This window comes from Coffea arabica, chromosome 5c (genome assembly GCF_036785885.1).
Source record: "Coffea arabica cultivar ET-39 chromosome 5c, Coffea Arabica ET-39 HiFi, whole genome shotgun sequence".
In the NCBI taxonomy this organism is placed as follows: domain Eukaryota; kingdom Viridiplantae; phylum Streptophyta; class Magnoliopsida; order Gentianales; family Rubiaceae; genus Coffea; species Coffea arabica.
In genome coordinates, this window is record NC_092319.1 from 14,414,258 (window position 1) to 14,441,505 (window position 27,248).

At 39.9% G+C, this 27,248-nt stretch overlaps 2 protein-coding genes and 1 pseudogene across 2 annotated transcripts; 2 read left to right on the forward strand and 1 right to left on the reverse strand.

The window, feature by feature from the left end:
* Nucleotides 1-618: 618 nt before the first annotated feature.
* LOC140007212 (uncharacterized) lies at nt 619-4,526 on the forward strand. Its single transcript, XM_072049909.1, has 5 exons — nt 619-1,557; nt 1,649-2,116; nt 2,326-2,509; nt 2,710-3,370; nt 4,115-4,526. Exons 1-5 carry the CDS (start codon nt 619-621, stop codon nt 4,524-4,526), a joined length of 2,664 nt encoding a protein of 887 aa, XP_071906010.1.
* Nucleotides 4,527-4,810: 284 nt separating this feature from the next.
* LOC113689189 (acetylserotonin O-methyltransferase-like) lies at nt 4,811-10,038 on the forward strand (annotated as a pseudogene).
* A 12,722-nt stretch (nt 10,039-22,760) lies between these two features.
* Nucleotides 22,761-25,642, reverse strand: LOC140007213 (uncharacterized). Its single transcript, XM_072049910.1, has 5 exons — nt 25,519-25,642; nt 25,134-25,300; nt 23,976-24,260; nt 23,645-23,903; nt 22,761-23,047 (listed from the first exon to the last, which is right to left on the reverse strand). Exons 1-5 carry the CDS (start codon nt 25,640-25,642, stop codon nt 22,761-22,763), a joined length of 1,122 nt encoding a protein of 373 aa, XP_071906011.1.
* Nucleotides 25,643-27,248: the final 1,606 nt, after the last annotated feature.

The window sequence follows — 27,248 nt, forward strand, 5'->3', positions numbered from 1 at the left end:
TAAATAATGTAATTAGCATTCATATGAACGCATTTATAGAAGGTGCATTTAAAGCAAGCTTGATAGTGAAGCTGGTCGGTTGGTGAAGTAGAACAATCCTTTTATAACACGGCTAGGAGAAAGGATGGGGTAGAAGGAAAGAAGGAAATTCCAGGCTAGGAATGGATCAAATTAGAGAGGGAGAGGGTAATAGTGCTAAGATTACAATCCTTTTAGGAGATGAGGTTTGCACTGAGGGGCTAGGAGTGCATAGTAGGGAGTCAGATCAGCAGGATGGGGGATGGGAGGAATACAACACGGGATGCTAGGAAGGTCTCTTGACGGTGAGGAGGGTATCAGTATGGAAACTGATGATACAAATAACAAAGCCAATCTAGGAGAGCTTAAACAACAGGGTAAGCATTTTAAGAGAGTTAAAGCAGCACCTAGGGAGTTGAGAGCTCTTCTGAAGGAGGGTAATGGAGCTAAAAGGAAGATGCATCTTAGAGACGAAGTCATGGAAGAAGGGGAGGTACAGGCCTCTTTAGGCAAAACATGTAAGGGGGTAGCGTCTGGGGGGTATAGCACTGAGCTGAATAGGGGGGAAGGGATCAGCCCTTATTGGTCCCCACTGGATCCATGAGAGCTCTGGTGTGGATTTACCAAGGTACAGGGAGCCCCTTGACAATTCCCCACCTGAAGGAGGTTCACAGCCTTCTCTCCCTAAACTTGATGTTTCTGAGCGAGACTAAGAACAAAACTAAGTATATGGAAAAGATAAAGAGTATTTTGAATTTTGATCATTGCTATGTGGTAGATGATATGAATAGATATGGGGGTATGGCCCTGTTGTGGAATGAGGAGACTAAAGTTAAGGACATTAAACACTCAGCTTTTACTATTGAGGTGTTGATTGAAGATGCTGAAGTGAAACAGGAGTGGTGGCTAGTAGGAATTTATGCAAGTTGTGACAATCAAGTGAGGAAAAATCAGTGGGAAGTCATTAGTAGAAGGAAGTCGTTGTGGGGTGATAACCAGATAATTATGGGGGACTTTAATGATGTTTGTTCAAATGAGGAGAAATGGGGTGGCAGAATGAGGGAGGAGTGGAGTTTCCATGATTTCAGGAGATTCATTCAGGAGAATCAGTTGATAGATGTTGGATTCGAAGGCAATCCCTGGACTTGGAGTAATCAGTGGCAAACTGGTGAGATAAAGCAAAGGTTGGATAGGGGTCTTAGCAGTGGAGGTTGGCATAATCTGTTTGAACATACTAGGTGTACTCATATAGAAAGCTTAGGATCTGATCATAGTATGTTGATTTTGGATACAATGCCAGGTGCTCGTACGAAGAGGAAAAAATTCTTTTTTGACAAAAGGTGGATTCAAAGAGAAGGGATTAAGGAGGTGGTAAAGAAAACCTGGGAGGAGGATGTTAGAGGATCTAGGATGTTTAGGGTGGTCAATAAGATCAAGAGGTGTAGAGTTGCTTTGCTGAAGTGGAGAAATGGCTTCATTGAGAATTCAAAAAAAAAAAAGGATTTCAGACCTGAAGCAACGATTGATGGTGGAGAAAAGGTCAGGAAATGAAGGTAGGAAAGGGAGAGTTGCAGTTCTGAAAAATAAATTGGTGGGAGCTTACAAAGATGAGTAGCAATATTGGAGCCAGAAATCTAGGCTTAGCTGGCTTAGGAAAGGAGACAAGAATACTAAATACTTCCATGCAGTGGTGAAAGGGAGGAGAAAAAGAAATAAAATAGGACACTTGCAGCGAGAGGATGGTTCTTGGGCTACAACTGATGAAGAGATTATCACTGAGGTAGATAATTATTATAAGCATCTCTTTAATTCCACTAGGATAGAATGCTTGGCGGATATTTTGGATGGCTTGCCTAGTACTATTACTGACCACATGAACGGTAATCTGACTAGACCTGTGGAGGATAACGAAATTAAGCTAGCACTCTTTTCCATGAATCCTACTAAGGCACCAGGGCCTGATGGGATGACACCACTCTTTTTTCAACATTTCTGGCCTACCATTAAGGATGAGGTGGTAAAAGCTATCAAGTCTTTCTTTCAGTCTGGTCATATGCTTAAATCATTGAACTATACCACTATTTCTCTCATCCTTAAGGTAGAACTCCCTATTGACTTGAAACTCTATAGGCCAATTCACCTCTGCAATGTTCTATATAAAGTCATCTCCAAAATCCTTGCCAACAGATTGAAACCTGTCCTTGACCATTGTATTAGCAAAAACCAGTCTGCCTTCGTTCCTAACAGACAGATTTTGGATAACAAAATTATATCACATGAATGCCTACATTTTTTTAAAAAAATAAGAGGCAAGGCAAGGATGGATATACTGCTATTAAACTGGACATGTCCAAAGCTTATGATAGGGTGGAGTGGGGTTATCTAAGAGCTGTGATGGAAAAAATGGGGTTTTGTAAGCTATGGGTGGAGTGGATAATGGAGTGTATTACTTCAGTGTCTTATTCCTTCAATATAATAGAGAGAACAAGGAGTATGTGCTACCGCCTCGAGGTATTAGGCAAGGTGACCCACTGTCACCTTACTTGTTCCTTTTATGCTCTGAAGGTCTCTCGAATATGCTTAGGAAAGCAGCTCGGCAGGGACTACTAAGTGGGCTAAGGATTAGCCGATAAGGGCCAGCTATCACACATCTTTTCTTTGCTGATGATACATTGGTATTTTGTAAAGCAGTGAAAGAGGAAACAAGGCAGCTAAGAAAAATTCTGGATCAATACAAAAGAGGGTCTGGCCAGGTAATCAATCTGGACAAATCCTCTATATACTTCAGCAACAACACTAAGGGGAAAGATAAGGTGGAAGCCTGTGAAGCACTACCAGGTGTTAGAACAGTCAATCAAGGGAAATATTTGGGACTGCCCATGGTGGTTACAAGGGCAAAAAGTCAGCTCTTTGGATTTATAAAGGACAACATCACAACTAGACTAACTAGTTGGAAGAACAAGTTTTTGAGCGCAGCAGGCAAGGAGGTGATGCTTAAAGCTGTAACATTGGTTATGCCCACTTATGCTATGTCTTGCTTTAAGTTGCCAGTTAGTGTTTGCAAGGAAATCACACGGTTGATGGCTAAGTTTTGGTGGGGTGAATCAGAAGGAAAAAAACAAGGTACACTGGTGTTCTTGGAACAAAATAATGAAGGCAAAACAGGATGGAGCTTGGGGTTCAGGAATTTGCAATGCTTCAACAAAGCATTATTGGGAAAGCATCTTTGGAGGATGATACGTTTCCCTAATCTGTTGGTCAGTAAAATTTTGAAGGCCAAATATTATCCCAAGGCACATATACTGAACTGTGAGATCCCCAAAAATTCCTCATGGTTCTGGCAAAGCATAATGTCAGCGAGAGATACAGTTGAAGGGGGCATTTGGAAGAGAGTTGGGTTGGGGACAACCATAAGCATATGGAAGGATCACTAGATACCAAACAATCCAAATGGACAACCAACAACTCCAATTCCAGCCAATGCGGATGAGCAGAAAGTTGAAGAGTTGATCTCAAACTTTAGGTGGAACAAGAGTGTCATTTCAGAAGATTTAACAGAGAGGATGCTGAGAACATTGTAAAGATACCTATTAGCCTTTCAAGGACTGGAGACCAACACTTTTGGATACATAGTAAGCATGGAGAGTACTCAGTTAAGTCTTGCTATCAAATTTTGTTGAAGGAAGAGAGGAGGGCGGAAGTAGGAGTAAGAGGGGATTTAGGTTCTAGTTATGATGACTCTAGCACCCAAATTTGGAGAACTCTTTGGGGTCTGAATATCAAGCATAAGATTAAGCTATTCATTTGGAGATGTATTACTAACACATTAACAACAAGGGAAACAATATTCAGGAGAACGAAACAAGGCTCACCATGCTGCTTGAGATGTGGAGACAAGATAGAAACGGTGGAACACATTCTGTTTCATTGTGCACAGGCTTAGAAGGTATGGAAGCTTGCACCAGTTCAATGGGACGGCATTCAAACTCAAACTAGTTGTTTTAAGCAGTGGTGGGCAGCTTTAACTCAAGCTAGGAGTAGGAAGGAAGGCAAACAGCATTTAGCTTTGACTGCTAACATACTTTGGGAAGGATAGGAATGAGCTGGAATTTGAAGGGAAAGAGAATGATGGAATTAAAGTAGTGCAAAAGGCAAGTATTGAATGGATGGAGTTTGAGGAAGCTGGTACAGGAAAGGAAACTAGGAGTACATCAGAAACAGATGCAGCAGATGCAAGGCAAAGGGAGGAAGGAATGGAGGTAAAGGACTTGGTGGAACTTCACATTGCAACACAGAAAGCAACCGAGGGACACAAGATGGGAATTGGCGTTGTGGCCAAGCTGAATGGAACAAGAATTATAGCTGACTGGGCGCTAGTGGACAGAACTTCGCAACTGGCAATACAAGATGAAGCTGCAGCAATGCGATTGGCACTCATCAAAGTATTGCAGCTTCGTTGGCACAGGATAAAGTCATACACGCCAATCACCATCTTATTGCTATGCTGAAAAGTGGGAAAGGAAACAATCCGAACACAGTCACGTTAGTGGATGATATACTTGCTCTGGCTAATCTGTTTTAAATGTGCTTTTTTGAAGTAGGAAAAAATAGTAATATGTCTTTATGTCAAAGCATTAGTCGTTATGCTCTAAGCATATTTTTGGATGAAGAGAGAATTTTTGTCTCTTCTTAGTGTCATAGTACACTTTGTATAGGTGGTTGATCCGTTGCTTATATATTGTAAAGTTTGATTTGCTATAAAATTCATCTATCATTTCCGAAAAAAAAAGAAATGGCTGTTGTGAAATGTGTCATTGAGCTTGGGATTCCGGACTTGCTGGAAGGCTAGGATGGCCAAGCCATGACACTTGATGGGCTGTCTGCTGCCCTTGGTTGTTCGCCTTCTTCCCTTTAGCGAATCATAAGGTTCTTAACCAACCGTGGCATCTTTAGACAAGTTAATCAAGGACATGGCTGCTCCTCACAAAATAGTACTAGCAATGCTATTGCTAGTAGTAGTATTACCTATGTACAGATGCCACTCTCTCGTCTTTTGGCTAGAAATGGAGAGAAAAGCTACTATTCTGCTACTGGAAAGCAGCCCTGTGATGCTTTCGCCATGGCTTGGCTTGGGGCGACGTGTCTTGGCAAATAGCCCTCCACCATTTGACACTTATCACGGCCACGACATATGGCGTTACGCACAAAACAATCCTGCTCATAGCAAGCTGATCAACGATGCCATGGCTTGCGATGCTCGAGTTGCAGTTTTGGCCATGATCTACAGGTGCCCGCAGGTGTTCGAGGGGATTTCTTCGTTGGTGGATGTCGGCAGAGGCGACGAAACGGCTCTCCGCACATTGCTCAAGGCTTGCCCTTGGATCCACGGGATCAATTTTGATCTTCCACATGTTGTCTCTATTGCCCCTCGTTCTGATGGCGTGAAGCATGTTGGAGGCGACATGTTTCACAGCTTTCCAAATGCTGACACTGCTTTTATCATGGTTAGTACGGTAAGGTAACTGTAAAAAGCTATCAATTACATGAAAGTATTAACTAATAACTATTTAGACTGTTGGCCACCACCAAAGACTTTAAGGGTGGGAGATCAAGAGTTTAAATTTTATCTTTCATCATTTATCGTAATATGTGATTTCCTCAAACGCGAGTAGAAGTAGGGTTGATTCCCCTGTAGGCTCAGTTGAGCCTTATAGTACGAGTAGAAATAGGATTGATAAGAGACGAATAACCAAAAAAAAAAAGTATTACCCATTGTGGATGCAGGGCCTCACAAGTTGTCAAGTTCCATTTTACTCCATGTCAAGGTAAATGGACATTTCAACTTTTAATACACACAATATTTTTACCTAGTTACATCATATCTAAATTTTTGTTACACTATTTTTCAATTATGTTATACTCAAGGGTAAACTTATCAGAAATAAAACTTATATGGGCCTGTCCACGGACTGCAAAGACTATCATAGCATCACAGGATCATTGTTTTGAAAAAGAAAGTGACATTCACATAGACTGTTCCCTCACACATTTTGGTAGCATTTTATTGAGTGAGTAGGCTGGAGTATGAGAGGCAGATGTAGGAGTACAAATATAACTAACCTTTTGAAAATCACATATCCTTGATATAAAAGACTATGTGAATGTCAATATATAGGGGTGAAAATTTAAGGATAATTTCTATTTTCCTGCCTATAGGTATGTCATAGAAATATGATGCAATGTCCAAGTGCCAGGCTAATTTGCAAATATTTATCTTATAAATTTAGTTAAATACTGAGCGACTAGAGACTTGAGAGTGCATGCATCAAGTTAACAATTTGGCAATTGGGAAAATATATTGACTTTAGTGTGTCTAATTAAGCTACCTAGATAATTGGCTGCTGAGCTTACCATAATTCTAGTAACTCCTTAATTTATGCCTAAAAATTGTAGCACTGTTGTAACAGCCCCACTTTCCCCTAAGGCGAACCAAAGAGGTTAGCGGACTGCCTGCCCAGCTCTCGCCAGGACTACGGATCGGTTTACATCGATCTATTACGTTCCGGAGCATACCGAAGCACGCAAACAAGTCAAAATCGCAAAATAAAAAAAATGAAAATCAAAGCCGAAGATGAACAGTAACGGACACGTCAGAATCCGGCCGGAATCTGGCCGGATACAAGGCCGAGAGCAATCCAAAATTTTTCCAAAATCCTTCCCAATCCGGCCGGCAATCCGGCCAGTTTCTGGCCGGATTCCTGGCCGGATTCGGTCCTGTTCATTCCCGCCAAATTTTTTCCTTCTCCGTTTGAAATGCGTCTAGATCCGAAATCATCCAATCATCAACCAAACATATATATACATTGAAATTCAACTTTTACAACCATAGTGTCATGCCAAAAACCCTCTATCATGAATATACATACTCGGTTTGCCAATCAAAGAAAATGAACCCAATACACAATAGGGTTTCATTCGACAAGCTAAACAAAAGCCATTTACACTAGCTCAACTTGGCAATCGACTATCCAAATCAGTCCCAAAAGTAATTATATCCCTGTAAGGAAAACAAATGGAACGGGATGAGCTAAAGCCCAGTGAGTTACTACCACATAAGCAACTAAAAGCATATAGCATAACCTTTCATTTCAAGTACACAATTAAGGAATGAAACACATCGATAAAAGGATACGGACGGCTCTCAAGAGCCCATTTCCACGCTTCCATTCTTGATCCAACCACATTGACCCTCCGTCAATGTTGAAGAGTAACCAACCGTAGACTCCTCTTCTCTCCCATTCCTTCCACCAAACATCCCCCTACCGGGCCCGCACTCCAAACACTTGCACTGTGGTATTACTCGAGTATACCGGAATCAAGAGTCTCTCATACTACAAGATTCCTTATAACTTTACCCAAGGCTCATTAATTGTCACGACCAAACCCTTGTCGGCTCGATTCAATCAACTACCAATGGGGTTGAGCTCAATGATAACATTTGTAGTCGTTGGATACTTGTCCAATCGATACCAAGTCATGTATTTCATTTCATATAACAGTTCATATAACTTTCCAATAACTTTTCAATAACATGTGAAACAATAAGTGAGAGTGATAAAGTACACTCTCACATCAATCCATTAACATACAACATCTCAAGTTCAAATATCAAAGCCATATAATAGCACACAATTGAGTAGTACACTCACCAATCAATTAAGTGCTATTTCATGCACTTCCGTCAGGAGAATGTCGTGAACCACCGTCACGCCCTAGAACACGTAAACAAATGCAATGAGACTCGATAGCGAGTCACAAAACAATGCCAATCACAACCCCAATAGGGTTTTGCAAACATATATAAGCATCATAGGAAACCAGAAATTAGGAAAAGGCTTTAACTTAGGCCTTGATAAGAAAACCGGTTTTGACGTCATAATGCGGTAATCGCACAACTCTCACTACAATTATCGGATGGGGGTGTAAGACCCACCATTTCGAAGCTATGGGACAGGGCTACAACAATGTAGAAGGTCACTCAATCCAGTTCCTGACCCAACTAGGTCAAAATTGCCAAACACTAAACCAGAATCACCAAAACAGGTTTGCAAAACACAGAAAACTGTAATCGGTATATCTCAGTCCATACAAGTCCAAATGCCGAAATTCCAAAGGCATAAGTTAGCTAAGACATCCAGCTACATTTCATCAGAAGACACCATCTCCAAAATCCAAACCAATTCCAGTCAAAATGGCCAATTACTATCGCAGTTTTCGCATTCTGACCAAAGCAGAACAGCTACAGTAATTTCGTCATATCTCACTCTACACTAATCCAAATGACCTGAAATTTTGTAGGCATCTCAATCACATCAATAACTACAACTTTCATGTTTTGAGCAAAGTCAAATTCGGCCTCTAACCCTATGATCCAAAACCGGACAGAATTGGGGATTTAAGAACCCTAACTTTTCAAATTTCACACCAAATCCAAAATTGATTGCATTTCACCACAATTCACACTCACTAGAGTCATTTCCAACCATTACAATTCATCATACAAGCCCCCAACATCAAGATCATATTAAACCAGAAAAATTCCCAATAAAATAAAAACTTCACCAAAACTCTTCAAATCAAGAAACAAATCATATATTTCAACACTCATGCCACCATTAAGCACAAAATAACCATCATTAGGTGTAGTAGAAAGGTTGAAGCATCACTCACCTAACAACAAGAGAGAGGAAGATGATGGACACCTTAGCTCTTCCAAAAAGTTTCAATAAACAACTTACTAACACTAGAAGGAAAGTTTTTATGGAGTGAAATCAACTCTAGGCTTTGGTTTGTGGTAGATTGGACCAAGTGGAAGCTTGCAAAATGAAGAAGTTCCCTTCCTTCTTGAGCTAAGGAGAGCCGGCCAACAAGAGAAGAAAAATGGTGATTTTTGGTGAATTTTGGATATTTAATCCTTTGGTCAAAAAAGTCAAAATTGTGAATAGTGTTTCTTAAAAGTTCAACCAATGAGAAGGTGACATGTGTCACTCTATTAAATGCATCCTTATCATTCTTTTCTCTCTCACATCAATCACTTCACACACCCTACTTATCTCTTAATACCCGATAAACTTTTAACAGTATCCGAAACTTAACCTTATTGGCCGAATTTTTCCGAACTTATCGCACTAGTGGGTCCCACATCCAATATATATTCTTAATTTTCTAAAAATTCACCAATGCTAGAAAAATCATCTTAAAACTATAATTGCTCATAAAATCCACTGAGAAAATATTTCTAAGCCAGAAAATGCAGAAAACATGCAATTAAGGGGAAATAAACCCTAGGAATATAATTAGGGTTTTACGAGTTCTCACAACTGTGCAGCTAGCTGGGTCTGCGTGTGTATTGTTTAGCAAGAATCAAGTTAAAAAATTCATGCTCAATTGCAATTCTTCTTTTTCTTCTTCCTCTTTCTATTTTTTTTATCCAATTAATTGATTTGCAAGTATATGCATGCCTTGTTCATTATAGCTTATTTTTGGGCATGCACCACCTTTGACTTTATTGTTTTGGATATATATAGTCGGTGTTGCATGACTGGGGAGATGACAATTGTATCAGCATATTGATGAACTGCAAAGAAGCTATTCCTCAAGACACGGGGAAAGTAATCATCGTAGAGGCTGTGATAGATCATGAAGAAGGAGACGACAAGCTTAAAGACGTGGGTTTGACGTTAGATATGGTGATGATGGCTCATACAACCACAGGAAAAGAAAGAACGTCAGAGGAATGGGCACATATTCTGCACCAGGTTGGATTCAGCAGACACACTATGACACACATCCAAGCGGTTCAATCTGTCATTGAGGCCTATCTGTAACTTTGGATAGACTTGGATTTGATTGCATATTCTATGCCCTACTTTGATGTCTTTGTTGTCCTCATGCTTGCTGCTTGCCTGTGTGTGACATAATAAGGGACATTTGGCCCTCGTACTAGGAGTTTGTGTTTTAATGAGATAATAAATCATTTGGAACTTCTCATTCACTACAAATAAATGACAGGTAAATTAGGCTAATCTTACTCACAACAGATCTTTTGTCCCATCCACTATACTACTCTTTGTCCTACTTTTTATTATATTGTTATTTTTCTTCATAAATATTATATTTTAGTTAATTTTTTGTTTTCTTGAAATTCAATAACTATTAACTGAGTAATACACAAAATTTAAGAAATTCAAAATCAAAATGCGTAGAAAATTAGATTTTTTAGGAATTTTTAGCTGTATTTTTTGACTTTCTATTATATATTGCCTTTTGAAACTGTTATATTTATTTTTTATTCAGTTAATAGTTATTGGATCTTAAGAAAATAAAAAAGAACTAAAATATGATGTTGATAAAGAGGAAATAGTAATATAATAAAAAGCGATATAGAGAGTGGTATAAAAAGTGGGACAGAAGATCCGCTGTGAATCTCACCTTTTATTTGTTATTGCCAAAACAAAGTCAGATAATGAGCACCCTCTAGCCAACACATGTTAGGTTCAATTTGTAAAGATGGACCATTTTCAAAGTCAAATTTGCAAATTATTATGAATAGGGCGATGAATAAGTATGTACACATTCACTCATAGACAATGGAATCCAACCCCCATTGCATATTGTTACTTATCGAGTATAGAATAAATTTGCTTTTCTTTGTTCCTACGAAGAGAATTGTTCCATTATTTTATTACCAAGAGAATAGAACAAATATTAATCCCTATTCTAAATAATCCACCGAATAGGGTGGTCCATAGGATAGTTATAGTAGAGTCTTTTCCAATGCAATAAAGTTACGTAGTGTCTATTTAGCTATTTCCATGGGTTTGCCTTGGTATCGTGTTCATACTGTTGTATTGAATGATCCCGGCTGCTTGCTTTCTGTTCATATATTCACCTTTTATTTGTTATTACCAAAACAAAGTCAGATAATGAGCATCTTCTAGCCAACACATGTTAGGTTCAATTTGTAAGGATGGACCATTTTCATATGAAAAGTTCGTGTGTTCAAATCCTATTGTCAATTTAAGTAATTTGTTGATGAGTAATATGTAAATATCCCTATAAATAACCCATGGTCCTGGGAGCCACCCACAGAACCAGACTTACTAAAATTTTTTAGAAGTTATATGAGATTCAGGATCTTTTTTCCCATAAATAGCATACTCTAATTAGGACTCCCTTACTCATATTACATATTTTGCCTATTCCAACATTTTTTTTAAGAAAGTTATTTCTTGTCGCTTTTAGTTTCTCCCTATTCCTAACTTTTAGTTTCAACACATTTTTCCAAAGTTAGTTCTTTATCATTTAGAAAGTGGCCCCTATGAAGGATAAGGACCTTTTTACTTAAATTACGTGCTTTGTTCTCAAACAGTACTTTTGGAAAGTTGTCTCTTTTTTCTTCCCTCTAATTTTTCTTTGTACAAGTTTCATATAACGAATATGCTTTTAGTTTCAACACATTTTTTTCCAAGTTATTTCTTGTTACCTTTAAGTTCTTTCTATACAAGTCTTTTATACCATTAAACCAACTTTTGAATTTCCTTGTAAATGATAAATATAACTTAAAAGAATTTTTCTAAGTGGTGTCTAATGTCATTCGTTAACACACTTAGCTTACATTTATTTATTATATGAATACATACATTTTTTGAAGTTAATTAAACTTTTTAAAAAGAACTAATACTTGAAACCTCTTTTAATGGCCATCAACCAAACCAAACATAAAATAGAATAAGCAGACACAGGGAAATAGAAGGAAATTTAACCACTATAATAGTTTTACAAATTGAAACAGTGTTAGTTACAAAACCCAAAAAAAGCAATAATTTTTTATGTGTTTTCTAGCATCTATCTTTTTCCTAACTCCATTGTTGTGTAAGTATTTGAAGTTTTCCATACTTCAATTGCAATTTTTTTACTCCTACTTTAAAATTTTTTGTTGTATCATTAAAAATAAAGGATTGATGGTTTATAGTCTTCTTAATTTTTAGGTTTGAGTTCATCATGATCTTTGTCCCCATGAATTAAAATTCTGATTCCGTCACTGCGAAGAGCATATCCTGTAATTGTGATTGAAGTTGAGACTATCCAAATTTTAACCTTTGATAGTGCTACATATAATACTCAATCTAAAACTAACTTCAAATCTGAAAATTTACACACTTTACAAGATGAATGCAACTACAAAGTATGACAACATAATACATAAGGAAAATTACTAGAAAGTACTAATATTGTATAGATATTTAGAGGTGGGCAAAAAAACCTATCAACCCGAAAACTCGAGTGATCCGATCCGATCCACACCGAAATTTAGGATATCTTATCCGAATTTCATCAGTGCAGTAGATGAGGGCTGGGTAGCCATAATATTTGGATACAAATACAGATCATAAAAATAAAAGCCCATGGGTACCTGACCCCAGGTATATTATATAAATTTTAAAAAATATAGGGGCAATTTTACAATTTTCTTAAGTTACTAAAGCCTAAATGAGTCCATCGGTTTCATTTCACTTTCCAAAACTTTCTCTCTGTACTCTTCAGCCGCGAGCCGACAACCGACACATCCTCTCCTAGTCTCCTTCTCTTCAATTTTTGTTTCACCTCAACTTGAGCTCAAAAGAGCTGCAAAAGATTCTCAAAACTCAAGCAGGTAAATGGGATGAATCTTTCAAGAAATTTGTTTTGACCAGAGACCTTTACCTGCAGAAGATTCAATAAAGACCTTCAATTCCTCAAGCCTCAAGCAGAAGCATTATTGATGTTGGTTGAAATCCAGCTCTTTTTTCCTCATTTTGAGAGTTTGTCCATGGCGGCGTTCATAAGAAAACTTGCTACAAGATTTGCCACAAATATCCCAAGTAAGGAAAGAGTGGAAGATACTCTTGACATGCTTCTTGGAAACTTAGAACAATATAACTTATTTTGTGCAGTTGCATTTGCAGCTGCAGCTGCGCCGATCAGGAAAAATTGGGGAAGAAGCCAAAGTACTGAGATGTCCACCGCTGCATCTGAATCATCTGAATATCCTTCCCTGATAGCCAGACTACGTCGTTTAGCCTTCACTGTTGCTGCCACTATCATGCCTAGAAAAGACAAGGCCATTCCAATTCCCATTCTTTCCCTTTCGGGAGATGAACAGGCCTCCCCAAAATTCTTAATGCAACAGGCAGGATTATCTGAAGATAAATAGGTATCCATAGTACTGCACTGACAACGGCAAACACACTACAAGATACTCCATAGTTTTTATGATTAGGTTGTTTAATGCCAGTTTTGATGGCTTACCCTTCGAGCTCTAGAAAATTCTGAAACTGAATTTCCTTTTCTCTTAAGTCATGACTAGTATTGAAGTAGGATATGTAATCCTGCTTTGTAACAATTGCGAAGGGCCATGCATTTGATGCCCAAAGAATTTCTTAAACCCAGGACGTCTTTGGATTTAGTGCTATGTTTCTTAGTAAGCTGTCATTTTTTTCATTGGTATTAGGGGCGGGTACCCTTTCAGGTACCCGAGGATTGAGTATTCGAAGACAAGCAGAGCGGTTTAGGGCCAAAAAAATAGTGATCCGATATATTAGGATGCCGTTCGGAGCGAGTACCCGACTCATACCCACCCCTATAGATATTGAGTTGAATGGAGGTCAAGGAAGCCCAATTACTAGAAGATTACTCTGATATAGGCCAACTATACTTTCATTTAGGGCAATGTTATTGCCAGAGTTAATCATGGATCCCTTTGAATGGGGTGTGTCTAAAATTTTATACTGTAGTTTATTATAGAATTTTTAAAAAATAATGTTTGTATATTTAGAAGTATTTGGAAGATATTTGTAAAATTCCAACACATTTCACGTGCCACCTATAATGCTACTCATCTCGGATGTGACACCTACCAGTAACCACCACTACCCTCGTCGCTTGTTACCACCTCTCTCCCACACCCCCACCCTTGGCCACCCCTCCTCTTCCTCCTTCTTTTGCTCGCCACCCACTTCCCCTTCCCCTTCTCTCTCCCATTGCCACTACCACCACCCCCTTCCGTCTCCTATTTTTCCCTCCTTCTCCTTCTCTCTCTTTCCCCTTCTGCTCCTCCCTCCCCTACATGCCACCTACGCCTATTCTTCCCTGCCACCCCCTCCCTCTCTCTTCCTCTCTCCCATTTATTTTCCTTTCCTCTCTCCCCTTCCCTTCACCCTCCTCTCATGATTTGATCTTGGATGGAAAGAGGGGAAAGATGCAATGGGAATGGGGAAAGGAAAAGAGGATGAGGGAGAGATTGGAATAGGAAGGGGGACGAAAGTGGGAGAGAGTGGCAGGTGGTGGTGAAGAAGGGGGTAGTGATGAGGAGGAGGAGGAGGAGGGAAAGAGAGTGTGGTGATAGCAGTGGTGGGATTAGTTGGGGACAATGATAGTGAGAATGGAAATGGTTAAGGATGGTGGTGGTAGAAAAAAAAAAAGAAATGAGCATATTTTAGGATGTATATATTTTTATAAAACTTAGACTGCGTATGAATTGGGTATTTTTGGGAGTGTTCTTTTTCTTTTAAGAAACTTTACTATAATGATATATTTTAAAAACTTCCTAATATATATCTATTATCACAACATGAACATCTTGTCATATTATCATTAGTAGCGGATAATGTTGAATGAAGATAAATATCAACATAAGGATGGTTTGGCAATTCAATGGAATATTTCAAAAATTTTGCTGCTTCTAATGGGCCTACAATCTCTCTCTCTTCTTCTTACTGCTTTGAAATTTGAATTTTGAACACTAAAAATCCGCCGCCCATGGCGGCTCTTTAGTCACCTGGAGATCAGTCGTTGACTGAACAACCACCTACACTAGGAAAACGATCTTTTGCTCCTGTGCTTTTAGGTCTTTCTTCATCATCTGATCCTGTTGGTGTCGGGTGCATTGCAATGTACAGAGGTGAACCATCTTTATGACTTTCTCGTTAGGATGTGCTTGCAATTTCACAGCCTTTTAAACTCTTTAGTAGGAAGATTTGCGGCTGGAAAACCATCGATGGTGATAATCCAAAACTTCATTACCTCATTAGGCCTTTGACAGGTGTCGAACCTATGCAATAATAATAAAAAAATCTAATTACCACCAAAAGTAGTCAATAATTAATTTTAGGTATTGGAGCAGGGACTCTAGGTGTGCAATGGGTTACTTGATTCACCCTGTTCCGGAAGAGTTTGCTTAATTCGAAATACCCAAATTAATTATCTGACTTAATTCACTAACTAGTAGACAGTGGCAAACAGGGTCGTCTCCTCAGGGACTGGAGAGAAATTTATTTCCTTCCGAGTCAAAACAAATGGGGGTTTTCAAGATTAAATGCTAACTAAATAAATTATATACAGAAAATAATTAATTAAAAGAAATAATTGTGAGAACTCTAGCCAAGGGTACACTTTAGAATTGGTTCATACACTGATCATCGATTCACGGTTAATTTCAACATTTATTAATAGATTGGTTATAGTTGTCATGCATGCGATAAACAACCAACCATTCCTTAGTTTCTTGATAGTTAAGGTACGACCGTTAACTATTTCTCTAATCCGAAAACAACCCTAGGTACGACTGTAGGATTTAATTTCTAGATTGCATTAATAATTAGAAAGGTCCAATCCTAACTAACAAACACGCTACGAGGGTTTGTTTAACTTAGATCATATGCTCCCCTGACATAAACTCAATTACGCCAGTTGCTACTGAGATAGAGATAATCGAACAATTACGGATTCAATTACGCCTATTTAGCAAAATAGCCTATGTGAATAATTAATTATTATGCACTGATCAATCATACACAAGAGCTATAACAATTAAAAGTAGGAAACATATAAATACCAATAAATGAGGAAGCGATTAAAATAAATTCGATCTCACAGTAATTGCAGAACCAAATCTTCAGTTGTCCCCTTGACTAGAATTAGAGAATTAGCTCTCCATTAATGGAGGACAAACCACGCGTGGAGAATTGGGAAAATTGCCAAATCGGATCTCTCAACTTCGGTCAACAATAGAAGAAAAGAACAAGGAATTCGATTGCTTTCAATTGTCTCCAAGAGCCAAACGTACAACAGAGTCTGATTGTTCTCTCCAATTGTATCCAACAAAAGTAAAAAGCAAGAGCTAATAAGTCAACAATGGCGGCTGGCCTCACAAGCATACAAGAAAGGTTTTCTTTTTGTTCCTTCAATTTGGTCAAGCCTAAATTAGAAAAAGCAATTCAAAAAGGTCAACAATGGTGGCTTTCTCCTGGTAGTTTTTTGCATAGCAAAGCCAAACGAAAAAATTCCCCCAAAAGCCAAGTAGACCTCCTAGGAGTCTATTTCCTTCTCACGTTTGTAGCCCCGAGAATGAAGGAAGTGATTTTCTTCTTATCGGCTGGCCCTACCAGAGAGGAAAACAAAACGGTTTCCCCCAATTCTCCTCTTTCCAGAAATTGGTATTCAAAAATCAAAATTTCCTAAATAAAATAAAATCTATTACAATTTAATTTCTTCAGCTACATAAGCGGACCCCACTGCTTGAAGTGCCCCACGTGCGATGAATCCTCTGAATTTTGATTTTAAGCACTTTTTAACATCAATTCTTACAATTAGCACCAAAACCACATCTGAATAGAATCCACCCAATTAATGCAATATTTAGTCAAATAATTGTGCAATATTACCCAAAATATCCCACTAAAATGCACCCTACCAATCTCCCCCACACCTAAACTATGCTTGCCCTCAAGCATAATTAACTCAGAAGTGCAATCAAGATACCAAGCAATTCACAGCAGTTCATACTAAAAATGGCATTCTAAACTCCCCAATAACCTCATCGAAATCAAAATATAACAAATCGACAATTCTCACATTTTAAAGTGCATTCATTCACTCCAAAGGGTATAGGATATGGATATAAGATGCCTCACAAATTAACACAATAGAATGACATTATCATAAGCTTGCTCATATATCATATCGCCACCACTTACTTATGAATTTAAATGCAACAATCAAGGGACTTTGCAAGGTTGTAATGGGGCTGGGGTGAGAGGGTAGGATAAAATGGATTTTAAGGGTGTAAAAATGTTGAAGAAAATGCTCAGAACTTCATTGCACAGATTCTTGCACCTTTGAACCTTCAAGGCACCTTAACAGTCCAACAAGTGAAGTAAAATTCGGCACTTGTCACAACTTTCGGCTTCTTTTCTTTCTCTCTTTTTTTTTCATCTATTTCTCCTCTCTTTTTCTCCTTTTTCTTTTCCACTTTTTTTTTGAATAAATACCAACACCATAAAAATCAACTTCACTAGTTGATTACTTGCATTTTCTCTTTTTTTCTTTCTCATTTTCTTCTTTTTTTTCATATATAAATATGTAATGCCTCTCAAATAATACTCCAAATTTCTATGCAATGAAATCAAAGCACTTCTTTACACGAGGTTCAAAAAGAAAGTCTAAGAAGAGGTTTTACAGCTAAAAACGAGGGTATCAAGCGAAGAATAAGGTGTAAGGCTCAACTTGGCTCCCTAATGGTAAATACACTAAAGGTTGGTTTTTAAGAAAGTCCAAGAATGGTTAAATCCTAGGTGCCCTATCATTTTAATGCATTAAACTCATTTAAATGTGGTCTTGACACGCATAACCGAGCAAGTTCTAGAATGACAAACCATGTGCACTAACCACTCAACAAATGAAATATTAGGCTCAAAAATTGCACAAGTGGTCAAATTCATGTCAAGTTCAGCATATTCATCAATCAATTCATTATCGAGAAAAAGTAGAACACCCCATGGCATGAACTTACTACTTATACTCATATCTCAAGTGCATTCATCACTGTTTAAGGCAAAGAACTACTAAAGTAAGGAAAAATCAAATCAAACAACTAAAAACACCACTAAAAGCATAGTTAACCCTTCCCCACACCTAAACCTTACATTGCCCCCAATATAAGCAAATAAAGAATAGGACAGAGGTAAAGGGACAACGACACTTTCCTGAACCTGGAGGAGGGCAGCAATGAACTAAGGCTCTGGAGGAAAAGGTGGGCGGAAACCCACATGGTGGAAGTACTGAGCTAAGTTCTGTGCCATTCCAGCCATTTGACGCTCCATTCGCTCCAATCGAGTATCCATGTGGTGCAGCTGGAAGCGAAGGGCTGAAAACTGGCTATCGGCGGAGAAAGATGGTGGAGGTGCCGAAGAGGAAGATCCAGGGGCATCCATCGAAGGACCACCGGCCTCTGAGGTGGTGGATTTGGAAGCTCTGCGCTTCGGAGGAACCTGGATCGGCCCCGGTGGAGCAAATTGGAAAACTCCATTTACCTGTTGCACTAAGCCCATCTTTTCCAAACAAATCAAATCAAGGGGTCCCATAGTACAAGCTCGATGCAGAATATGATTATTCAAGTCCAAAACCCCAAGATTTATAGCCAATTGAGTGATATATGAACCCAAGATTAATGGCTTATTTTTCTTACTTAAGACAGTTCGGAGGTGAGAGGCAAACCAGCAACCCAAGTTGACCTTAATCTGAGCAATCATGTACCAAATGAAAAAGAACTCGGATTTGGTCAAAGTACCCGAACTATCCTTTCTTCCAGAGAAACTGTAAGCCATAAATCTATGCAAATAACGGTAGGCGGGGCTCTTAAGAAAAGATGCCTTAGACTGGCTCGGATCATAGTTTTGTCGATCAACCGACAATTCTTTCCAATAACCAGTGTTGTGAAATAAAAATGGTTCCGTGTATTCGCATGGACTGGCCATATATTCCTCACTCTGAGAGTAGGGAATGTCAATGAACCCAAGGGCCAAATTAAATTCAGTGATAGATTGGGTGAGCTCTCTACCCATTAATCTAAACCGCACTACCCCCGGAGTATTAACGGAGAATTCGTCAAGGACATTAAATTGAAAAGTGGCATAGAATTCTCAAGTTAACTTAGTAAAAGCAGGTAAAATAATAGCAGCATAACGGGTCCAGCCTATGGCAGCTAATTGCTTAGCAACCTCATCCCTAAGATTCAGGAGATCAAGTGTAGAGCCATGGATATATTTACAAGAAATTATTTTTCTTGTTCAGGCAGTGGCGTACCTTTCTCTATCGGCGGCCCTAGTAAAGGTCAAAGGGCCGCCGAAATGAGCCGGAGAGGAGATGTGAACCTCCCTATTCTGCCCAAGACGAGTCCGGAGTTCCCCCGGAGCAGTCGCTGAGGAAGGCCCACTCCAAGGCACGGTAGGCTGTGGGGTGGAGATGGAAGGTCTATTCTTGTCTTTAGTTTTTGGTTTAGTCATTGTATATCAGAAAACAGGGCAAAGGCAAGGTAAAGTTGATCAAAAGAAGTCAACAGACAGCCACTAAGCAAGGGGTCCCAAACACAGCTCCCAAACACAGACAATTGTAGAAACAGACTATAAACTCACCCAGAAAAAACTAATTAAACAGGTAAACAGCAAAAGTCCCCCAAATACTACCGATTTAACCCCAAAATTGAACAAATAGTCCACAATAGCCACAGGCAAAATCACAGCACCCAAATTAAGCATAAAATGTCTGTCATTAGCTAGCAAATTCAAAAATCTGGCCTCAGCTGCGAAATGAAAATCTGTCCTCAGCTAATAAAAAATTAGTAATCTGGCCTCAACTAAAGTGACAAAAAATTAAAGAAAGAAATCACCGGAGTTTGGAGGCAAGCAGTGGGTACAGCGGAGCAACAGAGACGACACGGTGATGGAAAAAAGTGACGCGCATGGCTCTCACACGCGTGGGCAGAGGCGCAGAAGGGCAAGCGCCTAGGCTGGTGCGTACTAGGGCTGGAGCTCAGGCTCGCCTTGGTACGAGCTGGGTTGCAGACTGGAGGCTGGAGTGCGGAGCGCGAGGGGACGCGTGCAAGAAGGTCACATGCTTGGAGTGGGTAGTACGCGCTTGGCGCTGCTAGGATTCGCTCACGGTGAGCATAGGCACGCAGGTCTCGCGCGCGATGAGAGAGCGCGCCTGGGACTGGTCGCGTTGGAGTGTGCACTTTGCGTGCACGCTAGGCTCGCAGCTGGCTTCGCGAGCTGGGGTGCGTACACGATAAGCACAGCGTGCTGCTAGTCTGCTGCTGTTGGGTCTGTTCGCGACGAAGCGCGAGCTGGGCCTGAAGCATGCTGGGTCCTGCGTTGAGCTGCTAGGCTCGCTTATGCACGAGCTACTAGTGTGCACGGAGGTCGCGCCTAGCTCGCGCGGGAGAGAAGAAGGGCATGCGCGGCTGATGTGACGCACGAAGCGCGACGGCGGATTGGCGAGCAGCGGCGTGCGGTGAACAGGCTCGGCGGCGGACGAAGCGGGGCATACGTGTGGTTGGCGGCCAAGGAAGAAGAAGAAAGAAAAGAAAGAAAAGAAAGAAGAATGAAGAAGAAGAAGAAGAAGAAAAAGAAAGAAGGAGGAACAAAAAAAAGTAGGTCAACTGTTTTATTTTTTTTATTTTTTTATTTTTTTATTTTTATTTATTTATTTATTTTGAATTGAGGGTAATTTCATCTTTTCGGGCCCTTTTTTTTTTAAACCGAGAACCCCTATAGTAGGCGTAGGCACGCCTAACTTCCTACTAGTCTTCTGATCATCCGTCGAAATTTTTGATCTTTAAGCGTGACCACCTGGCGTGGACATGCCTAACTGCTACAGACTCTTCTGAACACCCTTCGAAAATTGAGTTCCTTAGGTGTGACCACCTGGCGTGGGCACACCTAACTACTCTAGAGTCTTCTGACTGCGGACGAGAATTTTCTTCCCTTAAACGTGACCACTTGGCGTGGGCACGCTTAACTGCTATAGAGTCTTCTGACCGTCGCCTTCCAACTCTTTTCCTTAGACGTGACCACTTAGCGTGGGCACGTCTAACTGCCAACTTCTTGCCACAAAACAACAAACTACTAAATGACACCAACACTTAACAAAAACTCCAAAAATATACGAAAATTAAAACAAATAGCCTTGGGTTGCCTCCCAAGTAGTGCCTTTCTTTAACGTCTTTGGGTAGACATGGCCGGAACCCTCAAGCAAGATAAATTGGATCATTGAGATGTACAACTTCTACTTCTTCAACAGAGAATCCTTCATAATAAGGTTTGAGATGATGACCATTCACCACAAATTTCTTCTCCGCCTTTAAACTTTGGATCTCCACTGCACCATATTGAAACACATTAGAAACGACAAATGGACCGATCCAACGAGAATGCAACTTACCGGAAAAAAGTTTAAGCCTCGAGTGATACAAGAGGACTTTTTGCCCAATTACAAACGATTTCCTTGAGACTTGCTGATCATGCAAGATTTTGCTCTTCTCCTTGTAAATCGTGGCATTCTCGTATGCCTCATTCCTAATCTCCCTAATTCTTGTAGCTGTAATTTTCTTTGGATCCCTGCTTCTTCAAGATCCATGTTACACTGTTTCACTGCCCAGAACGCCTTATATTCGAACTCCACAGGAAGATGACAAGCTTTACCGAAACTAGTCTATACGGGGACATCCTAATTGACGTCTTATATGCGGTGCGGTATGCCCATAGTGCATTTTCTAACTTTAAGTTCTAATCTTTTCTATCAGGGCATACCATCTTCTCCAAAATTGACTTGATCTCCCTGTTCGACACTTCGGTTTGACCTTTTGTCTGCGGATGATACGGCGCTGATACTTTGTGGAGTACGTCATATTTTCGGAACAGAGCAGCAATAGTCTTATTACAAAAGTACGTGCCCCTATCACTTACCACAACTCTCAACATTTCGAAACGGATAAAAATATTAGACTTTAGAAATTCTGCAACTACTCTAGAATCGTTAGTATGGGTGACTTTTGCTTTCACCCACTTAGAGACATAATCAACAGCAAGTAAGATATATACGAAACCAAAAGATAAGGGAAAAGGACCCATAAAATCTATCCTCCAAACATCAAAAATTTCAACAAACAACATGGGGGTTAGAAGCATTTGATCTCTACGAAAAATATTTCTCACCCTTTGATACCTATCACAGGATTTGTAAAATATGTACGCATCTTTAAAAAGGGTGGGCCAATAAAAGCCACTTTCCAACACCTTACGAGCTGTTCGCTTAGGCACAAAATGCCCTCCACATGCAAACGAATGACAGAAATTTAAAATAGAGTGGAATTCACCTGCACTTACATATCTTCTTAGTGCCTGATCCGAGTATTGTCTCTAAAGGTATGGGTCATCCCAAATGTAGTATTTGGCATCATTTTTTAACTTGTCTCTCCTAGCCTTTGACCAACCTGCAGGCAATTGATTAGTTACTAAGAAATTTACTATATCAGCATACCAGGGTGCCGACGAATCGACGGCAAGCAGTTGCTCCACTGGAAATGCCTCTCTCAATGGTTGCTCTTGCTTATGTGCAAGCAAGCTGCTCAAGTGATCAGCCACCAAGTTCTCTGCCCCACTTTTATCTTTAATCTCTAAGTTGAACTCTTGAAGGAGCAGGATCCATCTGATGAGCCTTGGTTTCGCATCCTTCTTTGTCATCAAGTACCTTAAGGCTGCATGATTAGAGAAAACTATTACTTTTGTACCCAATAAATAAGGCCTCAACTTTTCTAATGCAAAAACAACAGCTAGTAATTCTTTCTCCGTTGTAGAGTAGTTAAGCTAAGCTCCGTTCAATGCCTTCGATGCGTAGTAGATCGCATGTGCTGCCCTGCCAATTCTTTCCTCCGACACCGCTTCCACTGCGTAGTCACTCGCGTCACACATTATTTTGAATGGGAGGCTCCAGTCTGGCTGTTGGATGACGGACGGTGGTGTCAATGACTCCTTCAATTTATCAAAGGCCACTTTGCACTCATTGGTGAAGTCAAATGCTACATCCTTCTGCAATAATTTGAATAAGGGTGCTCCAATATTCGAAAAGTCCTTGATAAATCTCCTATAGAACCCTGCATGATCCAAAAAAGAACGCACTTCCCGTACACTTACGGGGTAAGGTAAAGCAGAAATAAGGTCGACTTTTGCTTTATCTACTTTTGTTCTCCTAGCCGACACTACATGTCCTAAAACAATACCATACTCCACCATAAAGAGACATTTCTCCTAATTAAGGATTAAATTTGTTTCTATGCATCTTTTCAAAATTAAAGCTAAATTATCAAGGCATTCTTCAAAACTATCCCTATATACACTAAAATCATCCATAAACACTTCAATAATTTTTTCTACATATTTGGAGAATATACTTACCATATACCTCTGGAAAGTTGTTGGAGCATTACAAAGGCCGAAAAGCATCTTTCGGTAGGCAAACGTGTCAAATGGGCAGGTGAATGTAGTTTTCTCCTAGTCCTTCGGTGTTATTGCAATCTAGAAATACCCTAAAAAGCCATCAAGAAAACAATAGTAAACACGACCAGCCAATCTTTCTATCATCTGATCAATAAAAGGGAGAGGGAAGTGATCCTTTTTCGTCACTGCATTCAATTGCCGGTAGTCAATGCACTGGCGCCATCCTGTGGGTTTCCTCACTAGGACCATCTCACCTTCCTGGTTCTCTTCTACCGTTACTCCCGCCTTTTTCGGAACTATTTGAACTGGACTCACCCATGGACTATCTAAGATGGGGAAGATGGTTCCCACTTCTAGGAGTTTATGTATCTCCTTCTTTACCACTTCCATCATTAGTGGGTTCAATCTCCGCTGCGCCTGTCTTACCAGCTTTGCATCATCCTCAAGCCATATTCGGTGCATGCATAAGGATGGGCTGATTCCTTTGATGTCTGGTGTGCTCCACCTAATTGCCTGCTTATGATCTCAAAGAAAACGAACCAGATTGTCTTCTTGGCTCAGTGACAGGTGTGTAGAAATTATCACCGGTAGTGTCTCCTTGTCCCCAAGAAATGCATATTTCAAGTGCTTTGGAAGAGGTTTAAACTCCAGCTCGGGTGCTTGCACAATAGAAGGCAACAATTTCATCTGAGTTTCAGGTACAAATACAGAAGGGATCTCAAACCTTGAGAAAATTAGTGGAAGTAAGTGTAGTGCTTCAATCGCACGATACAACTCATCACTTATTTTTACACTGAGAGTTTCTCCCAACTCAAGGTGCTTTGCCAAAGTCACTTCCAATGTGTCCTCCCTATCCAGTTCAAATGTTTCCTGTACAAGAGGCTCAATAACACTCAACGTAAAAACAGGGTTAGATTCCTCTGGGTGTTTCATTACATCAAAAATATTGAAATTTACAATTTATCCATCAAATTTCATCGACAAAGTACCCTCATTCACATCTATTTTTATCCTAGCAGTGCTTAAAAATGGTCTACCTAACAAAATAGGTGACGAATTTAATGACCTCTCATTCCCCATATTTAGGACATAAAAATCTGCTGGGAAGACTAATTCATTGACCTGTACCAAAACAACTTCAACTAACCCTTCTGGATAAGCATTGGTACGGTCTGCTAATTGGATTATAATGTCTGTGCCTTTTAATGACCCAAAATTAAGAGACGCATAAATAGTCTTAGACATTACATTTATCGACGCCCCTAAATCCAACATTACTTTTTTAATTGGAGTACATCCTATTTTATATGGAATTGTGAACACACCTGGGTACCCACACTTTGATGGGAGTTTCCTTTGGAGTATAGCTGACACATTTTCTCCCACCGCCACTCTTTCGTCACCCCGTAGCTTTCTTTTGTGGGTGCACAAATACTTTAAAAACTTGGCATACTTTGGTATCTGCTTGATTGCATCCAACAAGGGGATGTTGATCTCCACTTTTTGGAACACAATCAAAAGCTCTTTTTCCTTCTCTACTTTCTTTATCTTTTCCAACCTGCAAGGAAAAGGAGGTAAGTTAGATTTAATAGGGGGTAAAGGAGTGAATGTTATCTTAGGGTCCTCGCGAATACGTCCTTCCTCTTCAATCTCCTTTTCTATTTCCTCCTCACTTTTACTTTTCAAATTTTTCAAATTAGGTCCCTCCACTTCCTTGGCACTCCTCAGTGTCATGACACTTACATTCTTGGGATTTGCCTCGGGTTGTGATGGCAATTTTCCATAAAAGTGGGACTCCATGCGATTAATGGCAGTTGCTATTTGACTCATTCGAGTCTCCATATCTGTCATGCTCGTTCTGGTGTCCTGCTGAACAGAGTAGTGCTCATGGCCAAGGATCTGGTTTCTTGCTGGAGTTGAGCCGTAGTCGTGATCAAGGATTTAGTCTCTTGCTAGAGTTGAGTGGTACTCGTGGCCAAACTCTTGACAATTTTCTCTAAAGAGCTTCCAGAGTTGGAGGACGAGGGTTGAGACTTTGGTTGTCATGGTTGCTGAAACCCTGGTGGACGATTTGAGAAAGAATTTTGTAGCCTATTCCCATAACTGAAATTGGGATGGTCTCTCTAACCTGGGTTGTATGTATTGGAGTACAGGTCATACTGCTTACGGGGCACGGGCACATCTCTGGCCATGTTCACCTGTTCCGTCCCATCCTCTTGCAAAAAGGGACAAGTGTCCATACAGTGGTCCATGCTTGTACAAATTCCACATACTTTCACTCACTGCATATTCCCCATGGCTAATTGCCTAACAACCAACGTCAATTCTGACAGTTGCTGCTGTATGGATGACATCTCTACCTCGTTGACTCTACGGGTGCGATTGCTCTCATGGAAACCAATTTGTTGAGAGTTTTCTGCCATGGCTTCAATAAACTCCCACGCTTCCTTCGATGTCTTGTTTGCCAGTGCTCCTCCACTCACAGCGTCAATGATACTCCTGTCAGTTGACTGGAGCCCTTCATAGAAGTACTGGATCAATAGTTATTCACTAATTTGATACCGCGGGCATCTAGTGCACAACTTATTGAACCTTTCCTAATAGTCATACAAGGACTCCCCGAGATACTGCTTAATGCTGCATATCTCCTTCCTCAAACTCGCGGTGCAGGATGCAGGGAAGAGTTTTTCTAAAAATTTCTTTTTCAACTGTGCCCATGTGGTAATACTACGTGCGGGTAGGTAGTATAGCCAATCTTTAGCTGCATCCTTGAGAGAGAATGGGAAGGCTCTTAATCTAATTTGCTCCTCAGTGACCCCAGGAGATTTCATGTTAGAACAAACTATTTCGAACTCCTTGACATGCTTATGGGGTTCTTCACCAGAGAGACCATGGAACGAGGGTAGGAGGTGAATCAATCCCGACTTTAGCTTGAAAGCTGTATTCTCAGCCAAAGTTGGGAATGTGATATACAAGAGCTGGTGAGTCAACTCCAGGGCAACTAGCTCCCTTAGTGTTTGGTTGTTTGCCATGCTATATTCGTCCTCTACTGACTCGTTTGCAGTAGATGATTGCCCTTCTTTTCGTCTCCCGGTCTCTTACCATCGCCTACGCGCTGCCTTCTCTACCTCAGGGTCGTATATCAATTCACCTGTGCGAGAAGAACGAGGCATAAACTAGCAAAAATACCAAGAAGAAATTTAACTCAAAAAGAAATAAATAAGTCAAATGCCAGTCCCCGGCAATGGCGTCAAAAATTGACAGGTGCTGAACCTGTGCAATAATAATAAATAAAACTAACTACCACCAAAAGTAGTCAATAATTAATTTTAGATACTGGAGCAGGGACTCTAGGTGTGCAATGAGTTACTTGATTCACCCTGTTTCAGAAGAGTTTACTTAATATGATATACCCAAATTAATTATCTAACTAAATTCATGAACTAGTAAATAATGGCAAGCAGGGTGGTCTCCTCAGGGACTGGAGAGAAATTTATTTCCTTCCGAGTCAAGACAAATGGGAGGTTTCAAGATTAAATGCTAACTAAATAAATTAAATGTAGAAAATAATTAATTAAAAGAAATAATTGTGAGAATTCTAGCCAAGGGTAAACTTTAGAATTCGTTCATACACTAATAATCGATTCACAGTTAATTCCAACATTTATTAATAGATTGGTTATAGCTATCACACACGCGATAAACAACCAACCCTTCCTTAATTTCTCGATAGTTAAGGTACGATCGTTAACTATTTCTCTAACCCGGAAACAACCCTAGGTACGACGGTAAGATTTAATTTCTAGATTGCATTAATAATTAAAAAGACCCAATCCTAACTAACAAACAAGTTACGAG